The following is a 25,584-nucleotide window of genomic DNA, read 5'->3' as shown; positions in this document are numbered from 1 at the left end:
GGCTTTATAAAGTAGTGGTATCTTTTTTTACTTTACTTTTTAGATGGACGGTGAGGATTTATGTTACGTGAGAATAAATAAGTTTGTGAATTTCTTATAAATAAATAAAATAATTTAACTTCAAAATACACATACATAATCTATGTGCCAAATTCATCCGTCTATTAATAAGAATGACAGGTTACCGTGATTTTGGGGTGATTTGATAGAGAGCATGGCAGAAATGGGTTGAGAGTTCCCATTTTGTTTATATTACATAATTACTTCAGAAAAATTATATACTATCTGACTCTCGATCCATCGCAATACGACTCACCAATAATGAGTAATGAAAATAGTTGATTGAGATATTGTATACTTGTATTAAAACTCTTTACTCAAATACTTTTGTATATTCTTAAATTGGATTTTTTTAGCGATTCCAATAACGATGTCTAATAATAATTCTCCACCAAAATTTTTCCAAAATTGATACATCTAGGGATTATAATAACATATTCAGAATTTTATCATTTTTCATATATATATATAAATATATTATGTCACCTCAACTATCTTGGACTTGGAATTTAGCAACATGGTTTTATATTTAGGGATGGATTACTAATAGTTGCTTACGTGGCAGGATGAGGGATAATCTGATCATCATTCCATGCCTCTGCCACACCACCACCGGATTGCTACTTCTCTGTTGTTGTCATCATCTCCGTCACCCTCCGGTTAGATTATACCAGCAGAATACTCCCTTCGCGACAAAATATTCCCCTGGATCACTATAGCCGCCGTTAATTTTTCCGTTATTTGCTTAGCTGGAGGCCACTGTGACAATTTGGGTCATCCTGAATGGCCCAACTGGCACAGCATCGAAAGCACGTGGCCAGCTGCTCCTGTCGACCCTACGAAACCTTTTTACCAAAATGCCCGCTTGTCTGATTCAATCCACTGTAGTGCCACTGCCTAGCGTTGGTCACTTTGGTCCCCCACTCCCATCTCTTGGATGTTGGACATTTTGTCACTTCCTCGGTTTTATCATAGTGAAACCATGTGGTACTAACCTCGTCTGAAGCATTTCCGTAAATCTAGGACCAATGTTGGGGTAGTAGTGTAAATTGACGTTGAAGGAGTAGAGTTACCAAGTAAAAAGATTAAAAACTGCAGATATTGAATGACACTATTGAAAAAATATAAATAATGAATAGTAGAGGAAAATTTGTGTCTAAACACTTGCAATCTTGCTTGAAATTTAAAGAAGCCAATTATTATGTCTCAGAAAAATATATTTAATTAAGTTGTAAAATAATATAGTGAAAATAAGTGTTCACACAAGCGTGTCCTAACGATTGTCGAGTATAACAAAAAAAATATTAAGTATTTCAATTGTATTGATTATGAAGATTTTTTTGTCAATAAATACTCGTTATTTTCTTTGATAATATAAAAATAATTTATCAGTGACTGTAGTAATACAATATCGATCCATTCAGAATATTCAAAAAGTTATTGATCATTAAAAATAAATAAATTAATAAATTCTTGGTGCAACCGTAATTAATTGCGGATTTCTTCTTTACTTTTGGTTAAATACTATATAATTTTTCTATCCCTTTTTTTATTTTTGTTCAGAAAATTTCATTGTGACAAGTGTTATTACTTATTAGTGCTCTAAATATTCCTAACTTTTCTTCATTGCAAATACTTTCTTTCATTCCAATATATATATATATATATATATATATATATAAAACTGTCAAGGAAAGAAGGGAACATTGGCTATTGTTTGTGTGTTACCAAATAATGATAAGAGGGTAGGATGAAAAGAATGATTTTTAAGCTTGGTTGTAAAAAATAAATCGAGTTCAAATTATATTTTTAAAAAAATATTTTATTTTTATTTTTATTTTTTAATATTTATTAAAAGTTTAGTTCGAGATTGAAATCGAAAATTTTTTTTACATCCAAACACGAGCAAAAATTTAGACTTAGCTAATTTAAATTAGCATGATTACTTCCCTTCATTTATGATCCTATTTAATACTTTAAATATGGAATTTAAGAACAATTTTAAGAATTCACAATGTGAATTGAAATTCAAATTTTAGCTATATTTTATACTACTAATGGTAAGTCTTTTTAGAGAGAGGACGAGAGGTTAGGGAATCCAAAGCCTTTCTTGTATGGTTTTTGATACTTTAAATTTTAGTGTGTTGTAAGCATGTGCAACACGCTAAAATAATTCATAATATCATTATTTCGAGGTATTTCAATGTTGTCGCACTGTTATTTTGACACTCAAATAATAATATTCCACTTAAATATTGTAGCACTTTTTAAATTGTACCATTGAAATGACTATTTTGTCATTTTTTAAATCTTTTCAAATAAAATTTATAGGCTTAATTTAGGAAATGAAGGATAAATTTGTCATCTCAATAATTAATAAAATTAAAAAGTGAAGTCATGGAGGTCTAATGTAGATTACTGTAATAGGTGAGTACTTACCTATTTACTCAAAAGCTTAACCTGTTGGTAGGGGTGGCAAATTACGACACGACCTGCCAACATGAGACAGGATAAATAAGTTTGAGTTGACCTTAAGCAGGTTAGGGTCAAAAACGGATTGATACAACTAATCCATTTACTTAATTGTGTTAGGTCAGGATTGAGAGGTTCAACCCGTGTATAACTCGTTTAACTCAACATGTTATAATCGTGAATATATATATATATATATATCACACACCACACTCACACACCTATTTTGCTCATTTGGAAATTCGAACCCTCGTCGTCCACTTTGGAAGGTAGAAGAGATACCACTTGGCTACAAGGCCTTGGTATAATTGTGAATATGACATGTAATATGTTACTTGTTTAAATCCAATTACTATAGATAGTTAAGTTATTTCAACATAAACATTGTTTACGCCTTATGGTTTTTTTTTTTTATATATTATTTATTATTTGATTAAATATTAAATGTCTCGTTTTGATATACAGGTTATTAGGTTAACACGTTTACCCGTTTAATAAACAGGTCATGTTAGTGTTGAGAGTTTTTGACATTATTATAAAATGGGTCGGGTTTGGGTTTATCTGTTTAGTTTAATTCCTTTACATCTAGGGTTGACAATTCGTGTTAGTGGGTTATGATCGTGTCGTGTCGATGTAACCCAAACCCGACCTATTTAATAATTATGTCAGAAATCCTTAACACTAATCCGACCTGTTTCTTAAATGCGTTAACGTGTTAACCCGTTTAATGACATGTTTATCAAAACGAGACATTTAATATTCAATCAAATAATAAATATTAGAAAATATTTGTCACATTTAATTCAAATATTCAAAATAAGAATAAAAATCATAAGGCGTAATTAAAGTTTATGTTAAAATAACTTAACTGTCCATATTCATGATTATGACATGTTGAGTTAAACGTGTATAAATGGGTTACACTTGTTGAACCTTATCAACTCGTTTATGACCGAACCCGTTTAAGGTCAACCCAAACCTGCTTATCTTATGTCGTAATTTGCCACCCCTAAACTTACATCAACACGATAAAATTATGACCCACGAACACGAATTGTCACTTATACTTGTTGAGTAGTACTACATACCTACCTATATATACTCCTTTCACTTTCTATCACCACCGATGCAAAACAAATACCTACGTGTAACAACTACCAATATTAGCACCGATTCAATGTATAGTAAATAAATATGTATGATATACACCAAGAATAGGCGTGTGTGCCGAGGGGCCACATGCCCCGTCCCTGGCCCCACCAATCACAATATATAGAAATTTTTTATTTTATTTTTACATATAATCATAAATTTCTATATGTTGCCCCCCAAAATATTTAGTTTCTAAATTATCTCTTAATTTTTTTCCATACTTTTCTGTTACACTGTGCCCCCAAGAAGCATAAAAGAGAGGAACTGATATTTGAATTAAGGACATATTTGCGTGAGAATATTTATTCATTTCGGATTTTTTTTTATAAAAAAGTTATGTTAATTTAGATTTCTCTAATAATTTAACTCTCTAAAAAATATTTAAGTATAAATTTAACCGTTAATATATATTTTTTATTTGAATTAAATTGTGTACAAACCATGTACACCCAATGAAACCATGTACACCCAAAAAAAGAGTGAGGAGGTGTTGGCATGTTGCAATTCCGTATCCGTAAAATGAAAGTGGGCCAGGATTTTATATTAGAAAAACAACAACATATGAAGCGAATTATAATTGAGAGAAATCAAAGGAAGTAGAGATGAGAAGAAAATAATGAAAAAGAGAGAAGAAAGTTGTAGAGAGAGAGGAGCAAAACCTGTCTCGTGAAGCAGCAGGTGAAGGGAAGGAAAAGGAAATAAAAGCTCTTTCTCTTCTTTCGTCCACTCTCTTTCTCTCCTTCCCATCTCTGTAATGTAAAACCCCCCCTCTCTCTCTCTAATTCTCTCAACGCTCGCATTCATTCTTTGCTTCTTCCTTTTAAATCACGAGATCCCCGTCTCTCTTTCTCTCTCCTCCCTTCTCTCTCTTTCTCTCACCATCTGTCAATCTCTTTCCCCATCTCTACATGTCTTCCTCAACACTTCTCTGTTTCTGTTACACTCCCTATTGTATTGGTTGGTGGTCTTGTTGCTTCTGCGACAGACATTACTGAGAAAGAGAGGAAAAACAAAACGGAAACCTAGAGAGAGAAAGTGAGAGAAAATCAATCAAGTCCCCCCCTTTTAATTTAGTTTCTTGGTTCAAAAATGTCGCATTCTGAGAAACCCATTTCAGAACTAGGGTTTGATACACTTACCGATCGGTTTCGCCACTCACTAACATGTGACAATAGCGCGAACACGAACAAGCCAGACTTCAGAGAGCTCGATCTGGGCTCGCCGGTGTCTCCTTTGCGGACTCGGACGAGTGGACCTGCCGCGAGTGGGCTCACCACCACCAGCAGTAGTTCGAGCTCATCCGGATCCACATCCGGAAGGAATGGACCCAACACGGTCGCCAAAAGATCTGATTCCGGAGGTAACAACCACTCCGGCGAGCTATCGGGGTCTGTAGAAAGTTCCCCTACGGCTGCCGAGAGCGTACGGTCCGCCGGTGGCTCTCGTGGATTCAGACCGTCTCACCGCCGCTCCGATTCGGGTGGTTCCCACCCATTAATCTATTCTGGTGGGAGCTCGGTGAATTCCCCGGCCGTCAATGTACTTCCCACCGGTAATATATGCCCGTCTGGGAAGATATTGAAGACTGGGATGATGGCGAGTCGGAGCTCAAAGACTGATGTTTTGGGTTCAGGAACGGGCAATTACGGCCACGGAAGCATAATGCGGGGTGGCTGCGCCACCAAATTGGGCGGAGGAGGTGGTGGCGTAGAAGGAAATGTTGCAAGTGTCGCAACTTCGCGGGGTTTAGGTGGTGGGGATTTAGTGAAGAGGGCAATGTCTAGTATGGATCCGGAGGTGGTGAAGAGGGCAGGCAATGAGCAATACAAAATGGGGCATTTGGCTGAGGCTTTGAGTTTGTATGACCGGGCAATTGCGATATCGCCGGCCAATACGACTTACCGGTTCAACCGGGCGGTGGCATTGACGGGTCTCAAGCGGTTGGCAGAGGCGGTGAGAGAATATGAGGAGGCCATTAGGTTGGATTCGGGATATGGGAAGGCACATCATCGTTTAGGGTCTCTTATTCTCCGGTGAGTTGCAAAAAGTTTAATTTTTTTATGCTTCAGTGTTATTAATTTTTTATGGTTCTGTGTTATTAATTTGGTAATATTTTCTTGAGAATTTATGTGCCTGTATGTGAACTTGTGATTTCTATGTTCATTGATAAAAATTGTTGCCTTCATCTTCTTTCAGTTTGTTTCATGTGGATGCTCTCTTGTTTTGGTTTACTGTTTACTTTGTTCTGGCTATTGTCACTGTTCTATAATTTTTTTTTTCTCTGTTGCTCTTTGTGATTGGATTTTCCTTGTTTTTACCTAGGTTACTGTTGAGTTTCCTTTTACTCTTTCTGATTCTTTTCTTGTCAGTAACAACTAGGATGACCATGTTTTTTATATCCTACATTTAAATCTCTGAACTTAGTGTGTTACTCATATGGAGTGCTTTGTGAGTGATTCATAATCATGGGTTATGTTTCTTACAGTCTAGAGTAATTTCTCTCAATGGTTTAGTAGGAGCATTTTTACAGAATTTTCCTAAATCTTGCCTATTTGAGTTGTTTAAGAATCATGGACCTTAAAGAGCATTTTGTTTTCATGGATATGTGATTCAGTTTGACAGCATGTGCTACTTGTTTATAACCTATTGGTCCTTCAGAACTAGTTTGTTTGCTTATCATGGAACTTTGTCCTTTTTTCATGAACGATTATACCTCAATATGCTTCAATGTTCTGCTGGCTTCTGTGGTTTAGATTGTTGGAATTTTAATTGTTTCTTCTGCATCATTATGCAGTAAGCAATCTAATTCCTGTTAGGGTCACAGTCTAGGACAGGTTGAAAATGCCAGGAGGCACCTTTGTTTACCAGGACACCTGCCAGATGAAAATGAGTTGCACAAGTTGCAAGCAGTTGAGATGCATATAAGCAAATGCACCAATGCCCGGAAGATTGGTGATTGGAGAAGTGTACTGAGGGAAGGTGATGCTGCCATTTATGCTGGAGCTGACGCTTCTCCTCAGGTTAGGCAATTGTTGAATTTTGTTTTTATTCTATTTGGACAGACTGCATTGAGGAAAAATAAAATGAAATGACTGAATGTGTTAAAATCGAATTTACAGCTACATGCATGTAAAGCCGAAGCCCTTTTGAAGCTCCACCAACTGGACGATGCTGATTCGTGTCTGTCAAATGTTCCTAGATTTGAGCCATCTACTACCTCGTGCTCACAGACAAAATTTTTTGGAATGCTTTCTGAGGCATACCCGTTCTTTGTCAGAGCCCAAATAGAGATGGCTTTGGGAAGGTGAGTTATAAAATCTATGTTCCATTAGGGGAAAAAAAACACTAAAGATTGAGAGGAAGAGTAATAATGGATAATGGATGTGTTGCAGGTTTGAGAATGCAGTGGCAGCTGCGGAGAAAGCAGGGCAGATTGACCCCCGTAACTTTGAAATTTCTGTTCTGCTCAACAATGTGAGGTTGGTGGCAAGGGCTCGTGTCCGTGGCAATGATCTCTTTAAATCCGAACGATACACTGAAGCTTGCTCAGCTTATGGTGAAGGCCTCAGGGTTGATCCTTCAAACTCCATTCTATATTGCAATAGAGCAGCTTGTTGGTATAAGCTTGGACTGTGGGAGCGATCTGTTGACGACTGCAATCAAGCTCTCCGAATCCATCCCAACTACACCAAAGCCCTTCTGCGAAGGGCTGCCTCAAACAGCAAGGTTTTTAGCTTCTCAAACTTCCTTTCAATCTTTATAAATCAGTATGTCACTTGTGTGAATGTGCTCTTCCTGGCATTTGTTTTTTTGTGACTGATGTTTAAGCTAATTAGTAAATATTGTGGATTAGCTTAATCGGTGGGCTGAAGCCGTCAAAGATTATGAGATCTTGAGGAGGGAACTCCCAGATGACAACGAAGTTGCAGAATCATTGTTCCACGCCCAAGTTGCATTAAAGAAATCCCGTGGGGAAGAAGTTTATAATATGAAGTTCGGTGGGGAAGTAGAGTTAGTATCAGGTCTTGAGCAGTTCAGAGCTGCAATTTCTTCACCTAGTGAGTCATCCTGCAGTCATGCCTAGTTGCTTATTCCTTAATTAAATTGCAATTCTTAGAAGGTTATTGTTTGAAATTACAGGCACTTCTGTAGTCCATTTCCAAGCAGCATCTAACCTGCAATGCAAGCAGTTATCTCCTGTCCTCAACACTCTGTGTAGTCGTTATCCTTCCATAAATTTTCTGAAGGTAAATGGCCTGCTTGATACATATTCTTCATTCTGGTTTCATCCAACCCGAACTTATCCCCCTTATATTTCCTTGTAGAAAATGTAGACAAAAAACTAATTTGTCTGATGATGTTTCATAATAGGTGGATGTGGAAGAGAGCCAAGCGGTTGCAAATGCTGAAAATGTGAGGATTGTTCCGACATTCAAAATTTATAAAAATGGCAGCAGAGTGAAGGAGATGATCTGCCCTAGTCCAGAGGTGTTGGAGTCCTCTGTGAGGCATTATAGTTTCTAGACACATTACTGTATGTACTTCTGTTCGTCCGCCTTTACTTGTTCCATTTTCTTCTTGCTGCTGAATCCAGCCCTGACGGGAAGTCTTCCTCAGCCCTCTCATCTTACCACCCCTCCCCCCACCATACAAGGTTCACCAATTATCTGTGACATAATCAGAACTACATAATAATCGATTAGCAGCCAATGTCAGGGGAGCCCAGAGAGATAGCATAGTTCCGTTTCACAGTTCTTATTTATTCATTCGTTCACCATTGCTCTCTGGTCCCATCTTCCTCACATTTCTTTTCTTTTTTCTCCTAAACTTCTTTTTACCTTTTCACTTTTAATGTAGGCCGGCCTCGTTTTGGTATCTCCATGTTTCATTGAGAGAAGAAACGGAGAAATATGTAAACTGATTAATCTGGTTTTTAGAGCAAGAGAGAGAGAGAGAGAGGGCTGGCTTTTAGAGGAGGCTGTGTACTATGTACATGTATATATATGAAGATATATACAAAACCATTGGAGGCCATTGAGGGAGATTTGATGTCTGGTGGAAACTTACTGGGTTAGTGAAAGAAGGAAGAATATGTTGATGTTATTGATATTTTGTTCCTTTTTGTTCAACCCTTTCATCAATAAAAAAATCTCAATTTTTTATTAATATCAATCTTGAACAGTTGCACTGCCCCTCTTTTATATCTTGAGTTGAATTTTCATACTCCCCATGTCCAATTAACAAGCTTTTGTTTGAGCAGGGTTACTTACTATTGTCATTGTTAGGGATAGAGAATTATAATAGATTCTTCCAGTTTTTGGTCTTTGGAGATATGGGTTGTTGAAACAATTTATTACAAGCTTTGTTTGAGCAGGGTTCATTGTTAGGGTTAGAGAATTATAGGTTCTACTAATTTTGGTCTTTGAAGATATGGGTGGTTGAAACAATTTATTATTATCTTTGTGGACTGATCCTTTGTGCGTGTGTGTGTGTGTGTGTGTGTGTGAGAGAGAGAGAGAGAGAGAGAGAGAGAGTTTTTGGGTGGTTGAAACAATTCATTATTATCTGCGTGGACTGATCCTCAATGGGAGGAGAGTGAGAGAGAGTGAGAGGGAGGGAGATGCCCCTTGAAATCCAGTATTATAGTTAATGTAATGTGATGTGATACTCACACCTAATGTGTATAATATGTTTATAGAGTAATGGGGGACTCTTTAAGCCACCATTCTTTGTTTTTGTGTGTGTGTGTGGAGTGTGTGGACTGTGATTTGTGTTTGGGATGATATTATTAAATGCCTTGTGTTGAGAGGTGGAATTGTTCGTTTCTGAATAAGGAGGGCAGAGAGTCAAAAGCCCTCTTAAAGAGGGTTTCTCCTTCACGTAAGCATTTATAAATTGGTATCGTCTTCTTGCTACAAACCAAGGAAAATAGGTGGGTCTAAAAGTGCACCAAGTCGGTGCTAATTTGCGCCTTGATTACTCACCAGTGGGGGTGGGTGCGAGTCCACTGCCATTTGGCAGGCCCGTCAGGAGGTGACACTGACTTTTTGTGCCGTTGTAGTGAACACTAATTTGTAAATTTTCTAGCATTTGGTGTTTAGGGGCAATATTGGAAATATAACTGAACTACTGCTTCTTTTTATTTTATTTTTTTATTTTTCTATATATATATATATATATTTTAAAGGATATACTGTGACATAACTCTTTTATTTGGGTGATGAGTGATAATTTGAATTTTTATTTGTGACTCTCTAGTCTATATTTGCAAATGCAAAATGTCTCTTTTGTGTTTTTTTTTTTTTGGTTAGCCTTTGTTGCAGCACTGATATATCATTTGAATTCGAAACATGTTCAAATAAATGAGTGGGAGTGAGGATCTCATCTAATGACATCATCCTGTTATCATATGATGAAAAAGTTATTAGGTGCGTCTGGCATACCGTGCATCGGATTTATTCGAGCCATGCATGTTATGCACAGCACAACACGTGCGCTTGTTGTGCACACACGCCTTGGATAAGTCAATGTCCCGTGCACTAGGCATAATTGAGGTGCACTAGGCATAATTGAGGTGCATTGAGAAATTCATGCATGTAATTGGTATTTGTGAAAAATATATATTTTTTCTATAAATTTTTATATTAAATTTGTTTAAAAACAGAACCTTTGTTTTTTCCTCACAAAAGTTTGCATATTTGGGATATATTTGAACTTTTAATACTTTAAAGTTGAATTGATAGAAGGTGTAAACAGATCTCGTAAATTGAACTAATTTTTCTTGGATTTTAACTTCAAAGTGTGAATTCAGTGTTTTCAAACCTAATATTAGTGTAATTAACAGCTTACCATTTACCAATGCATTTAATTTTATGATTTGATTGCTTGCCTTATATTGCATGTTCTTATTTGATCTTATCTCCTATTATCCCAATATCTGTGAAGTTTGAGTCAGAACAATAAGTTTTTACGGTGAACAAAGTAATGTATCCATTTTTTCCATTCCAAGGTCCCATTTTTATTAGTAGATCTTATCACCATAATAGTACACAGTGTACGTACGTATGTACTTACTTTGAAAATGTGGAGCGTCTGACTCACTCTGGGTTTGGGTCTGAATTTGGACTAACTAGTGTTGCAGAAAATATAGCCGTTACTACTACAGAAATCTTTGGGAGATGGTGTTGTTAAAATGGTGTGGTCAAAAGTTTGGGAAAAATATATTTGGAGTTGGGATCAAAATTGTCTCGAGAGCAGTGCAGTGTCTACTTAAAATGGTCTCGATTCAAATTGATGAAAAGAGAGGCTCAGTAAGAAAAAACCGAATTGACTTTTCTGTTGTGATCGAACATACCATTGCAAATAGAACAGACAAAAACATTCGCAGTATATATATAAATAATAAATTTATGTGGTTCAGCAAATTACACACGTGGCTTGAAGAACCTTTATTTCAATACTTTAGGAAAATGTTTTTCTTGTAAAATATTTTTCAAACATATTTATTTATTTTTTATTATTTTTTTTTGGTATTTGGCAATGGTCAGTAAAATGTTTTCTAGATTAGTTTTTGTGCACAATTAACTCTATTTTTCTTCGGTGTTTCTCACAAATAAGGACTAATACTTATAATTAACTCTATCTCTCTCTTTAGTGTTTCTCACCAAATAGTACCATCCCCCTCTCTCTCCCCTCTAAACCATCCCTCTTTTTCATTCTAGTTACTCTCTCTAGAACATGCTCACGACCCAAATTTGTTCTTCGACTAACTCAAATTTGTGTCCCTTTTTCTCTTTCCTCACTCTATGCATACATATAGAGAAAAGATTGAAGATTAAATTTTTAGATTAATGAAGATTAAATTTTTTATCGTAAGTTGAAAACCCTATATAATGACACATAACATTAAAACTTATCTATTGCTGGTGTTAAATCACGTTAAAAAATTTAGAGAAAATTTGAAAACTGTACCGTTTTGAAATAAGAAAAATTTATCAAAATTTTAAAACTGCTTAACATCGTTATTTCTCCTCATCTTTTCAAAAAAAAGATCCTCGCTCTTTCTTCTCTTTTTTATTCATATCTGAAACAAGTCGCGTCTTTGTTTCTCTTTTAAATAGTAACAAATTTTCTTCTTAGTTGGTACTCACACAAATCGGTTCCAGAGGATTGTTTTTTAGATTTTTTTATCATTTTATTTTTTGATTTGAGTAATACAATAAAAAGGTAATGGATCTCCATTAAAACAGAATTCAACTCAACCATAGATCAACATATGGATTTTTTTATCATTTTATTTTTTGATTTGAGTAATACAATAAAAAGGTAATGGATCTCCATTAAAACAGAATTCAACTCAACCATAGATCAACATATGGTATTTCTATCGTCAATGTGTATGGTTTTTATATACTCTCTCTTTGTCCTAAAATGCATTTGTATGGTTTTTTGTTTAGAGATTGTGTCCTTCTTCTTTGTAATTAAATTATTAAATTAGAGAGATACTTATGGAATGAAAAAAATTAGACAAGAAAGACAAAAATAAGAATAACAAAAGAAGCCATCGATCAGATAATTGTAGTCTGGAAATATTTTCTTAATCGACATCATATGTTCCGAATCGTTTATCCTCACATTGATGGCTCCAAGAATTATTCCAGATAGAATTAAACTAAAAAAAAAAACTTAAAAAACCATACAAATGCATTTTACACTTTACCTTTTCTAGTCTTCTTCTTTACTCGCACAGTTTAAAATCTGTTTTGTTGAACAAGTAATTAAGGAGAACAATGGATCGCTTTTGGACTTTGATGACTTGTCTTCACTCACTAGCTGGGTAATTTCTTACATTACATGTTTTTGTTCAAAATTCAATTTTCATTTTCAATTTTGTGCAGTGGGTGGGCAATCTTTCTGATTTTGTTTCTCTGTAATCAATACATGCAGGCCTTTGATTATGCTACTCTACCCATTGTAAGTGAAAACACATTATATATATACTTATATATTTGTGTTCTTATATATTTTCAGTTTTTTCTTTTGTTTTTCATTGATCCAAATAAATCGTAATATTGTGGGGATATATATATATATAATTTGATTTTAGGTATGCTTTAGTGATAGCAATGGATTAATATCACTACAAATAGTATTTTGGAGCAATAGTATAGAACAAGATATCATGCATTAGTATTGTCATTATTCTACGATACGCCTGAATTCTGCTTTAACTGATTCATTACTTTTAACGGATTCATTACTTTTTTATTATATTACCCAAATCAAAAAATAAAATGATAAAAAATCTAAAATCTAATAATTTTGTGCAAACAATCATTTGGAATTGGGTTGTGTGAGTATCAACTAGGAAAAAAAAATCTAAAATTTGTTACTATTTAAAAGAGAAACAAAGACGTGACTTGTTTCAGATATAAATAAAAAGGAAAATGATAGGGTCACCGTATAATTTTCGACTCTAAAGTGTTTTAATCCATCTTATCTACTTAAACAGTTTCTAAAAAATAATTGTTTAACGTGATAAGTATAGCCAAGCACGTTAAATTCGGTGTTAATTTGGGAATTTCTTTTCGGTTCCCATATCATTACTCAAATAAAAAAGAGTAGAGGGAGGGAAGATCTTTTTTTGGAAAAGATGAGGGAGAGATAATGATGGTCAATGTCGTTAGAGTATGGTGAATTTTACTTAATTCAAAACGGTGCAGTTTTTAAACTTTGGTAAATTTTTTTTATTTTAAAACGGTGTAGTTTTCAAATTTTTTTTAATTGACTTGGTTTAACACCGGTAGATAGATTTTTAATGTTGCGTGTCATTCAATAAAGAATTCAACTTACGATAACTTAGATAATATTTAACTTAGAGGATCAAAGTCCTTAATTCTTAGAGAGATATAGGGGTTCAATAAAAATACTGAATGCGCAAGAAATTGTTACACTTCAATCGAATCCTTTATATTTCTTTCATTCTTCTGTTTATAGAAGTTTATTCTTACCCTAAAAATCCTTTGCTCTTTCCTAACCTTTGAATAATATGGTCTTCGTTTCTTCTAAATGGGCTTGGTATTTTCTTGGGTCAAACTCTTGGTCGAAACAGGCCTTGGGTGAGAGTCAGCAGTTGGGCCTCCCTCTGGTTTGATGGGCTGGATTGGACTTGGCCCAGTAAGATTTCATGCTCCTTCAAATATGTATGGTTAAATGACCCAAGGTAGTATGTAGAAAATGACTTATAAATTCTTTTTTGGTAAATCATTTTTAGTCATTTAGGAGTAAAATGATTTACATGAAAAATATTTTCCTAAACTTAGCGTCATCCGAACACCAAAAAATGAGGAAAATGAATTTCGAAAAATATTTTACGATGAAACCAACAAAGCCTTAATTACGTACTCTTTTTTCTTCACTTTACAATTTCTCTCTCTACACTTGTTGGACAACAATTCTGTGACTTGGTTAGAATTGGAGCGGTCCATTTAGGGCAATTTTTCTCAACTACAAACTTCACCCAGTTCAAATGGTCTAAATAGTTTGGACTGAACGATCTTCTGCCGAACAATACACACCAAATTCAAGACACAAAACCCAACAGTTTCCTAATACTTTTGCAATATATTGCAAAACCTTAGACTAATTATTTTATCACCTAATTATGCGACACTTTCACTTTTTTTAAATATGTTTTCTATCACAAATGTATACACTTTAACAAAAACGTTGTTTCTGTTTCGAATAAAAAAACTAAAATCGCCAACCATCGTCAAGGGGCCCAGAGATGGTGAAGAAGAATATCTCATGGTGAAGCCATCTATTGTTTTGTTTTCAGTATACTAGACGTTGCAGTGCAAGACAAAATTGTTTTATTTGGAGCCTGGTGAACAATTTTAGTTGGCTTGTACATTTCAAAGCTAGCTGTTACTATATTGCAACTTCCCAAAATATATAAACAAGAGGTGTTATATATAATTAGTGCACTTATAGTCTTTATTTGTTTTTACATTTTATTTTAGCATTGCATTTGGCATTATCGTTCATTTGTTAAACGATAATTAAATATAATGCGTTACACAGACATACACATCCATTCATTAACAAATTATATATGCGGTATATATATATACCATTAATGCAAGCCATATCATTCATATATATATATATATATATATATATAGTTTTGACTTTAAAAGGTGGAAAAAAAAAATTGATGATTTGAAAGGGCAATGTATGGAATATATTTCTCTATCTTAAAATAGTTTCCTCCAAACTTTCAATTCAAGTATTGAATGGACAATTAATTCGACATGAAAAGGGCTCCCAGTGTAGACTGTTTTCTATTTGAACTTGTGACCTCAAGCCCTTACAATTATGGTAATGTCATATAATTAATCTTACACATGATCCTAATTTGCAAAAAGAAAAAGTGTTTTCTATTTGAACCCGTGACCTCAAACCCTTATCATTACAGCAATGTCGGACAATTAATCCTTATTATGGCCCTAATTTGCAAACAGGAAAAGCTTCATAACCACTTGCTTATTTTGTTGTTGACTTTGAGCATTTTTGTTGTACAAATACGTAATTTTCATTCCATAGAGAAGAATGCCATATATACAAACAGAAATTTTGTATGAATTTTTCTAACAAAATAATGGGAACCAAAGGTTTTAGTTCCTGTTATTATACAGTACAGCTGATTAAATGGGAACCAAAGGTTGTAGTTCCTGTTATTATATTTCAATTTTTGAGAATTTAAAAAAATATATAAGAAGCACTTATGTGGGCAATGTTAAACCAAAGGCTAGCTTCATGAGGGTTGACAATGGCGAATTAAGCTCGTCGTTCTAAATTTCCACGAGTTATTTAATCACATTCATTTATATATATGCATTTCCATTATGAATCCTTAATTTGTCCATCAAAGAAAAGGAAAACGGTAAACATATTTACTTTCAAGCTTCATTAATAATTTCCTGTAATTATTATATTGGATATATACTTTATCCACATATATACTATGGACCTTATGATAGATGGAAATTAAGGCACGTGATTAATTTACTCATTCATAGCAATACATGAAAATATATATAGTTCATCAAGTGCTCTCCAATTAATTGTAACCCTCCAAAGGAAAATTAAGGCCAAAACATTCATTTAGTAGATTTATCAACTCAAATACTTGTTGTCATTATAATTGCAAATATGGCAATTAAATTACCATGAACTTTGATACATGCAAGAGAAGTTATTAAGTTATGGAAATGCGAAATACATTATACATGCATGGAATTAATGTGGCTAGCTTATTTAATTATCCTCAGGTAGTGCAAGTTCTTCAAGAACAGCTCCTTCAGGAGCAGGTATTACAGGAGCAGATCCTTCATCAGCAGGTGGGTCTTGAGCAGCGACGTCCTCATCAGGATCATTAGGGTAGATACCCAACTCCTCGAGCACTTTGGTGCATTCAGCATCGGGGTCCTTCTTCATGAAGCCGATGTAGTTGGCATAGCGAATATCGCTGTTTGACTCGATATCGGTGAGGGCGACGGGCGCTGGTTCATCCATGGCTTCACCGCAGGTGTCAGGTTGGGGGCTTGTCGCCACCTTCACCTCACAAACATCGTTACCATGATCTCCTTCTGCTTTTAGAGTGTAGCTCCCATCTTTGCCGGATTTTCCATTAACGGAGTATGTCACGTTTCCGGTCTCCGCATTTTTGCAAAGCAGGACCACATCAGCACCTGCACAATCGAGATAAAAAAAACCTTAATACACACGATATGACAAAATACCCCACTATGGATGCAAAGTGTACACTCTTCCGCCTAAATATCATTTTCCGTACACATGGATCACTTGTGCAAAATGTCCTAGCATTAACTTTCTATGCATTGCAGTAGTTTTTTTTTTATCTTCATTGCATGCACTCATTGAATAACAATAGTGTTACATTATACACACACACACACATATGAGTTTCATGTTCGTAATTTGATTAAAAGAGGAAGAGTTATTTGTCTTGAAGGTAAACCAAAGCTTGTATAAGATGAAATAATTAAAAATGATTTAAAAAAATTTGATTTAACGAACGAAGACATATGGTGTATGGTAGGAAAGAATAGAAAAAGAATTTACATGACCAACCCATCCATATGGGACAATGACAAGGATGATGATCATGATGAATTTGATGTTTTTAATTACCTTCTAGGAATTGACTCAAGCTGGTGACGAACTCGACGCGGCATGGGTCGCAGTAAACCTTGCCTTCAACGGTAAACTTGGCGTCTTTTTTCTTGTCATCGGCGTGGGCTAATCCAGACAGGGCCAAGAGGCAGAGGGTAGAGGCGACAAATGCTATAGCCTTAGCCATTTTCACTTCTCTTGGTGCGTATTAGAATTGGAGGGGGTATCAGAATGCCTTAAATAGGAGGAAGAGGAGAGAGAGAATGGAAGAATGAGAGGTTGAGCGTTTATTTCTGTATGGTAATTTTAGTACGTACTACATCCCAAGCTTTATCATGATTCATGACAGAGGTTGAGCTGTATATGATGGCAGATGCAAAGAACAACTACAGGTGATGAATCAATCTCAACAATTGGAGTAAAAAAAAATGATGTCTAATAGGGAATGGAATGTCAAGTTCAATTTATATATGGTAAAAAAATAGAATATAGACCATAAATTTCATGTCCAATAATTAGAAGAACTTTCGTATCACATTCCGGAATCAGTTATTATTTAGCATTGTATCAAAAACCTAATGCCTGATTTCGGGTCTGTTTGTCTTTCAGTGAAAAATATTTTCTGCAATATTTGGTGTTTGGTTGCACTTACGACTTGTTAAAATATTTTATGCCATATAAGTTAAAATGACTTACCGATTATATTTGGATCGTAAAACATTTTACAATCGACTATCTCGATGTTATCTCAACACCTCTCATCTCGGAGGACTTTCATCCACCAACCTAATCCTTATCTATAGACACATAAACCATCAAAGCTTTCCTCTTGTGATCTTCGTTGATTGCAATAGGGTTTTTGAACATGAAATTCGATTTGCGACAATGAATTGCCATACATAATTTTTATTCATATTTTTTTTATTGGCAAGAACCAAGCGCATATGTTACACAACCACTTTGTTTTTTTGAGACTCGAACACTTACCCTTCAGTTTGGAAGATAGATAAGATACCACTAGACTACAAGAGTGCTATATCAAAAAAATAAAATAATTAATTGTATGAAATTTTCTAACAAAATCAATAACATGGATCTATCATTTCAAAACAAATAATGGTAGACTGGCCAATTGATCAGTCACATAGCGAAGCTGATTAAATGAGATCCGATTAAAAATTATGGCCTTGCTTGGTTTTGTTCTCTCAAAATTGTTTTCAAGAACAGTTTTTAGAGAATAAGAATAGAGAACAGTTTTCAGTTTTTTTAGTTTTTCAACCTGCTTGGTTGGGAAAATTACAAAACAATTTTCGGAAAACAAAAACTCATAAAACTAATTGGTTGAAAATAATTTTATAAAAATAAAGAATATTGCATATCACTCATTTATTTTTTATTTATTTCTTAGATTTATTATAAAAATTAGATGTGGATTACTCTTAAATATTTTCAAATTAACAAAAAATGCACTAAAAATGAAAAAAGACTTATATTATAGGGTTCTTTCATGCATAAGATTACATGAATTCAATGTCTACATACATAAACCATCTCATCACAGGAATTGTGTAGCAAAGAACTGCTCTGGTATTATGGGTTTCTTTCATTCATAACATAACATGAATTCAATGTCTACATACATAAACCATCTCACTTCTCATCTAAACTTAAAAGACATGGAAAAAAATGAAATATGTGATTCTATTTCAATAAACATCATCTAGATCAAATTGGATGAACATCACTTGTAAAGGTATGTGATTCTATCCCATGAGACTTTGCTTCATAGAAGTTTACTGCATTCGGTCCTTGACTCGTGCTAGCATTCCCCTCACTAACAATATCATCTTCTTCTCCATACTTCATAAAAAAACAACCAACTAGTGCATTTTGACTAATAAAATTATGAATTGTGCAACAAGCGTTTCCTACAATTATAAAAATAAATGAATCAGTTGATTTCATTAGACAAAATAAATCAAAGACAATAATGTATAAATACTTTCTATACTTTGTACAAGACTTATAAGAGTTTATGTAGAAGTAGAGAATTAAGGTTCACATAGGAAAAATAAAGAGAGGGCATCTAGAATTATCTAGACAAATTAATTTAATTCAAACCACATTACAATTATTGGTAAGAATGTCAATTTAAAAAAAAAAAAGAAGATGAAGCTACAATTAGCTATTTAATATACAGTCTAAATTAAAGTAAATCTATTTAATATTCAATCCAAATTAGCTAGTTGAAAACAAAATAGGGCAGCAATGCTCATATATCATAAATTAACTCTAAATTAGCTATTATACAAGAACATAATCAACTCTCCACAGTTTGATTCTCTCACTGCCCTCCTCACAATTCAATCTTCAAACTCAACTTCGCGAATACTAGGATTCTCAGGAGACAATTAAATATGCAATCCACTCATCCATGGTCTCACTTTTTTTTCCTCATCAATGGTCTTACAGTCCAAATCCGCAGATAGGTTGTGAAGGGGATGGTGTGTGTGACCCAATGTAACATGAACCTCTTGCAAGCAAATATCACATATACATTTAACATATGTATACTCTTGCAAGCAAATATCACATATACATTGATATTTGCTTGCAAGAGGTTCATGCTACATTGGATATATATATATATATATATATATATATATATATATATATATATATATCCAATGTAGCATGAACCTCTTGCAAGCAAATATCAATGTATATGTGATATTTGCTTGCAAGAGTATACATATGTTAAATGTATATGTGATATTTGCTTGCAAGAGGTTCATGTTACATTGGGTCACACACACCATCCCCTTCACAACCTATCTGCGGATTTATATATATAGTCATAGCATTCTCCAAGAGTTCTTTATTCACAAGTTCTCTGTTAACAAGATGTTTTTAATTGTAGATTTCAAATCCCTGTTCTTATGGTGCTGGCCAGGTTGAGACCCTCAATCGTGCCCATAGAGTCAAAGAATGTCCAATAGTGCCAATGATGTCTGGGCATGGAAGTCTACCCTATTCCAATCAACACCCGGTACTATCTCTTAGATCAGGTATGTAACTGTATCATACCAATCAATTAAAAAATCATTTTAATCAATCTTAAAATTTCAACAAAAACAACAAGTTGGCCCAATCCGTTAGTTGATGGTTAACTCCATCAAAATAATTTTTTGCAATGTAAAATTAAATTTACATAGATGAAGTAAAAGTAACATGTGGTTTGACATAATTAATCCCAAAAATATAATTGAAATACCTCAAGCTTTTAACATAAAGTTGTCTCCTCTCTCTTTCCTCTAAATCCCTAAATTGAAAACCAAATCCCTAAACTAAAACCCCCAAATTCCTAAACTGAAAAAGAAATCCACAACAAAACTCTCACAACCAACAAAATCAATCAATATTTCCCAAAATAAATTAGAAATAAAATTAAAACAAAAGCTTCGCAATAATCACAAAAGCAATTAATATAATGGATAAAAACTGAAAGAAGGTTCTAGAAATTTTAATCCACAAAATACCAATACAAATGCAAAGAGAGACTGAGAGAGAGAGAGAGAGAGAGATTGAAGGATTACCTGAAGAAAGAGAGCTTGAAGAACCAGATCCACCCTTCTCTTTGTGTAAATAACGATCTTCAAGAGCTAGATCTACCTTCTCTTAGTTGTAGAGATGTTGAAGAGACAGAAGTTTAAGAGAGAGAAGATGGGTTGCAGAGAGGTTGAAGAGAGAGAAGATGGATGCGTTGCAGAGCTTGTGTTATAAACTAGATCAGGCAGAGAGGTAGAAGAGAGAGAAGATGAATTGCAGAGAGGTTGAAGAGAGAGAAGATGGATGCTGCGTTATAAACGATGCGATGGTAGCATCAGTTTTTAAGTGGAGAAAGTGTTCTCCGTGTTTTCTTTTGAGTCCTCAAACAATGCTGCAAAATTCTGAAAACTACCCCAAGCTGTTCTCTAAAAACCAACACTAAGAAAACACAATTTTATAAAAACTGTTTTCCAAAAGTAGGCCCAAGCAGGATTGAAACAAGTGTTTTCTGTTTTGTGCAACTCCCAAAACAGAAAACTGTTTTGGGAGTTCAATTCCAAGCAGGGCCTATTGTTCCTGTTTTTTATATTTCAATTTATGAGAAAAAATAAAGAAGCATGTATTTTTTAATGTGAAACAAGAATGAAATATACACGTGGGCAATATTCAACCAAAGGCTTGCTGAGGATTGACATTTAACAATGACAAATTAAGCTCGTTATTCTACATTTTATGAGTTAATTTATGAACCCTTTGTCCATAAAATCAAATTATATATATATATATACACACTTTGAAGTTTCAATAGAGCTAAAATGTCCAATTGAATATATGTTCCTTCATGAAGTGTTAGATACCTCATGATTTCAGATTCTGCAAGCAGTACACAAGCATGTATGCTTCATGACCTATTAGCCATATGCCAGATTGCCCAGCATTTGAGCTGTTGTTTCACTTTATCGAAATAACTATTTGTGTCTTGCACTTTATGTTAACAAGTATATGATCAATAACCTTGACAATTTAAAGACAATTGTGGGTGATAGAAAAGAGAGCTCATTATGAGACGGCTCTTGTGATAGCATTACTTAACATATGAATTAACTAAACAGTAATACACCCTTAAAGCCCTATTAAAATTTTATCTCTAAACACTGATCAAGGACTGTAACTGAGTGGTATTTTGTAAAAGGTCAAGTGTTCAAGTCTCTATAAGGACAAAATGAGTTTGAGTGTATTTCTTGTCAATTAAAAAAAATATATATTAAAACATATGCATTGTGTAATAAATATGTCATCAAAACATAGATCCTTAGCTACCTACCCGGATGGCACACCCGAATGCCGCCGAGTTGGGTGTTTGGCGTGATACTGGATCAAGAACGTTGATATCAATTGTAATGTGTGGTTGTATCGCAATCCGACTCAAAAGTCTAAGCTATTAGGCGGAGACCCATATATACCCAATCACTTTTCTATCTGGATCCGATGTGAGACAAACTCCCCCTTATTACAACTAGAGACTATTCAATAATTTGGTTAGATTAAGACTTATATTTTTTTATTAAGGATTATAAATTATCTAAATAGTATAATCTCAGGTTCTGACAAACATGTCATTAAACATATTCACATGTGTAATACGTTTAATAAATCGATCGTGTTATGTTGAGGGTCTGACACAATTATTAAACAGATAGTTCGGATTGACATGTTTAGTAGAATAAATTTTCATCCCTAGAGTTAGTTGTTGGCGGCCAGAAGATTTGAAGTCTAATCTCTAAAGTTCTATGTATGACTACTTCATGAGTCACTGTAACTTATCCGTCTGCAAATAAAGATCCATCTGTTCAGTAACTCACATCTCAACTATTATAATTTATTTATATAAACCATTGTAATATTTTCATTTTGACTGATCAATATTGTAGCATGTTCAATGAAACTGTGATAACCTGGTTTGCTGTGAGCTGTTTGGTTATCAATCTCATCATCTCTCCACTTAGTTTTGGTGTGGCCATTCTTAAATTTGATGTTTTTAAGCATAACAGTTAAAATTACATATGGAGCTTAATGAATTCGAAGAAATCACGTTATATTATTTTTCAAATTGAAAGACAATTCATGAGGGTATATGCTGTTGGATAATGACAAGACGGGTTCTTACACTAATTTTTTTAACAGTTGACAATGACTACTATATTTAAGTCTAACTCTGTAATCTGTAATATATTCGGCTACAACATTACACTGAGGTACTACAAGAAACTCGCAACCAATTCTATGAGTATCGTTGGCCGGCCGGCCTTTCAGACAGCAACAGGAGAACTCCAATCACTACTGCTGCTTCTTAATCTGTCTCATCCAGTTGGTTTATTTAGCTTGAAAATGTTCCTCACCGCAATATTTTTTAGTCGGGTGTGCCACTAACATTTTAAACAAACTGACCTATATAAACAGTTTGTAATTGAACTGATTTCTTGTGAACTGCAGTCACTTCACAGCAACGATGGAGTGCTACCTTCCTTTTAAGCTCTTCTCTCTCTTCCTTCTCCTTTCAACTGCTTTGTCAGCTTCCATGATGGATGATCGTGGCACCTACATCATCCACATGGACAAATCAGCCATGCCGACGCCCTTCTCAGACCATGATAATTGGTACATGTCGATGATTTCATCCCTGTCATCATCTGATAATGGCGTTTTCCCAATCCATCTCTACACCTACAACCATGTGTGGGATGGCTTCAGTGCAGTGCTATCTCGGTCTCAGCTGGAGCAGCTAGAGAAGATGCCAGGCCATATTGCCACATATCCTGAGACATTCGGAAAGCTTCACACCACACATTCGCTAGAGTTTCTTGGCCTTAAAAAGAGGGCTGGCTTGTGGTCTCGAGCAAATTTTGGTGATGACATGATTATTGGTATAATTGACACTGGCATTTGGCCGGAAAGTAAGAGTTTCCAAGATGATGGCATGCCCCCCGTGCCAGAGAGATGGCACGGGGCATGTGAGTCGGGAGTAGAATTCAACTCTTCTAATTGTAACAGAAAACTCATTGGAGCTCGCTCTTTCAGTAAAGGGATGAAGCAATTAGGCCTAAACATATCAAGAACTGAAGACTACGACTCTCCGAGGGACTACTTTGGGCACGGGACCCACACATCGTCCACTGCTGCTGGGAGCCCTGTGCAAGGTGCCAATTACTTCGGTTATGCAAAAGGAACGGCAATGGGGGTTGCACCAAAAGCTCGGCTTGCCATGTACAAGGTAATTTTCAGCAACGACGATAGCCATGGGGTTGCTGCCACAGACACATTAGCCGGCATGGACCAAGCCATAGCTGACGGAGTAGATCTCATGTCATTGTCATTGGGATTCCCCGAGACGCCTTTTGATGAAAATCCTATTGCAATGGGAGCTTTTGCAGCCATGGAGAGAGGGATTTTTGTGTCTTGTTCAGCTGGCAACAGTGGTCCTCATGGATTCACTATGCTCAATGGAGCTCCTTGGATCACAACTGTCGGTGCCGGGACAATCGATCGCGATTATGCAGCTGATGTGATGCTTGGAGATGAGGTCCTCACTGTTAGAGGAAAATCTGTCTACCCATTAGACTTGTTGGTGTCTCGCGATCCAATATACTTTGGCCAAGGGAATAGAAGCAAAGAACTCTGTGAAGACTATGCTCTTGACCCAAAAGATGTTGCAGGGAAGTTTGTATTTTGTGACTTCATCAATGAAGATGCAGGAGTCAATATGTTGGAAATAGAAAGGTCAGGAGCTGCTGGTGCAATCTTTAGTACTGCCTTCCAAAATTTTCTTCGGCCACGCGATTTCAATTTGCCATATGTGGCAGTAACCCAAAAACACGGAGATTTGATCAAAGACTACCTAATCAAAACAGAGAATGCAACTGTCAGCATCAAGTTCCAGATAACGGTGTTGGGTACTAAACCTGCCCCCATGGTGCAATGGTTCTCATCACGAGGGCCAGATATTCGGTCTCCATGGATACTAAAGCCTGACATTTTGGCTCCCGGGGTTAATATTTTAGCTGCATGGGCACCCAATAGAGGAATTGCACCTATAGGAGACGACTATTTGCTTACTGATTTTACACTCCTCTCTGGCACTTCCATGGCTTCTCCCCATGTAGTTGGTGTAGCAGCGCTTTTAAAGGCGGTCCACAAGGATTGGAGCCCAGCTGCCGTCCGATCAGCCATGATGACTACTGCCTATGTGATTGATAACGCCAATGGCCCCATCATTGACACAACCACTAAAGTTGCTGGGACTCCTCTTGATTTTGGGGCAGGACATATCAACCCTGAAAAGGCCATGGATCCTGGTCTTATTTATGACATAGAGGTGCAAGACTATATCAACTACTTGTGTGGAATGAACTACACAAACAAACAGATTAAGGTCATCACCAGGAGGTCGAAATTTAGCTGCGATCAGGCCAGCCGTGACCTTAATTACCCATCTTTTATTGTTCTCCTCAACAAGACTAACACTACGAGTTACACCTTTAATAGGGTGTTAACAAATGTAGTAGATAGTCCATCTGTTTATCGTGCGGTGGTGAAGGCTCCATCAGGGATGAAAGTAGTTGTGCAGCCTCCAAAGGTGTCCTTTGCTAAAAAGTACAGCAAAGCCGAGTTCAAAATAACAGTAGAGGTCACTATTGGAGATGCTAGTACCCAGAGTGATTCCATAATAAATTATGGGTATTTAAGCTGGAATGATGTTAAAGGCACTCATATGGTGAGAAGTCCTATTGTTGCTGCCCATGCACCTTATGTAAGAGGTACATAACCATTCATCCTTGAAGACCTATTAGCCATTTGCCAGAGTGATCACTCATGTGCTTAGAAGTCCTATTGTTGCTGCCCAGCATTTTGAGCTGTTGTTTCACTTTTTAAGAAATAAACTATTTGTGTCTTGCTCTTATGTTAAGAAAAGTTTATGATCAATAATCTTGACAATTTAAAGATAATCGCGGCTGACAAAAAAAACTGTTATACTCTAAAAGAGACATACCTAAGAATGGTGGACTTGAGACAAACCTAACATTTGATATTTCATAAAGTGACTGTTCCGAGTTATTGATTTATGGTGTGTTTAATTGTTGCAGAGGCAACAACCCA

General features: G+C 35.4%; 3 protein-coding genes and 1 long non-coding RNA gene across 4 annotated transcripts; 2 read left to right on the top strand and 2 right to left on the bottom strand.

Annotated features, from left to right (window-relative positions):
• Positions 1–4,259: 4,259 nt before the first annotated feature.
• On the top strand, positions 4,260–8,850 carry LOC132307638 (TPR repeat-containing thioredoxin TTL1). Its single transcript, XM_059805447.1, has 7 exons — positions 4,260–5,717; positions 6,509–6,704; positions 6,804–6,988; positions 7,077–7,410; positions 7,538–7,742; positions 7,825–7,931; positions 8,056–8,850. The coding sequence occupies exons 1-7, from the start codon at positions 4,774–4,776 to the stop codon at positions 8,206–8,208; spliced, it is 2,124 nt and encodes a 707-aa protein (XP_059661430.1). The 5' UTR covers positions 4,260–4,773; the 3' UTR covers positions 8,209–8,850.
• Positions 8,851–15,856: 7,006 nt separating this feature from the next.
• LOC132310356 (olee1-like protein) lies at positions 15,857–17,106 on the bottom strand. The gene is made up of 2 exons (XM_059808540.1): positions 16,900–17,106; positions 15,857–16,436 (listed from the first exon to the last, which is right to left on the bottom strand). Exons 1-2 carry the CDS (start codon positions 17,066–17,068, stop codon positions 16,003–16,005), a joined length of 603 nt encoding a protein of 200 aa, XP_059664523.1. The 5' UTR covers positions 17,069–17,106; the 3' UTR covers positions 15,857–16,002.
• Positions 17,107–18,351: 1,245 nt separating this feature from the next.
• LOC132307636 (uncharacterized) lies at positions 18,352–21,052 on the bottom strand. The gene is made up of 2 exons (XR_009482284.1): positions 20,478–21,052; positions 18,352–18,809 (listed from the first exon to the last, which is right to left on the bottom strand). It is a non-coding gene; the product is annotated as an uncharacterized LOC132307636 (long non-coding RNA).
• A 1,887-nt stretch (positions 21,053–22,939) lies between these two features.
• Positions 22,940–25,252, top strand: LOC132309717 (subtilisin-like protease SBT3). The gene has a single exon (XM_059808003.1). The coding sequence runs from the start codon at positions 22,940–22,942 to the stop codon at positions 25,250–25,252; it is 2,313 nt and encodes a 770-aa protein (XP_059663986.1).
• Positions 25,253–25,584: the final 332 nt, after the last annotated feature.

This window comes from Cornus florida, unplaced genomic scaffold, assembly GCF_030987335.1.
Source record: "Cornus florida cultivar Cherokee Brave unplaced genomic scaffold, ASM3098733v1 CherokeeBrave_3.0.0_Hap2_Chr05, whole genome shotgun sequence".
NCBI classification, from domain to species: Eukaryota; Viridiplantae; Streptophyta; class Magnoliopsida; order Cornales; family Cornaceae; genus Cornus; species Cornus florida.
Note: the sequence above shows the minus strand (reverse complement) of the source record. Positions and strands in the feature narration are given on the sequence as shown.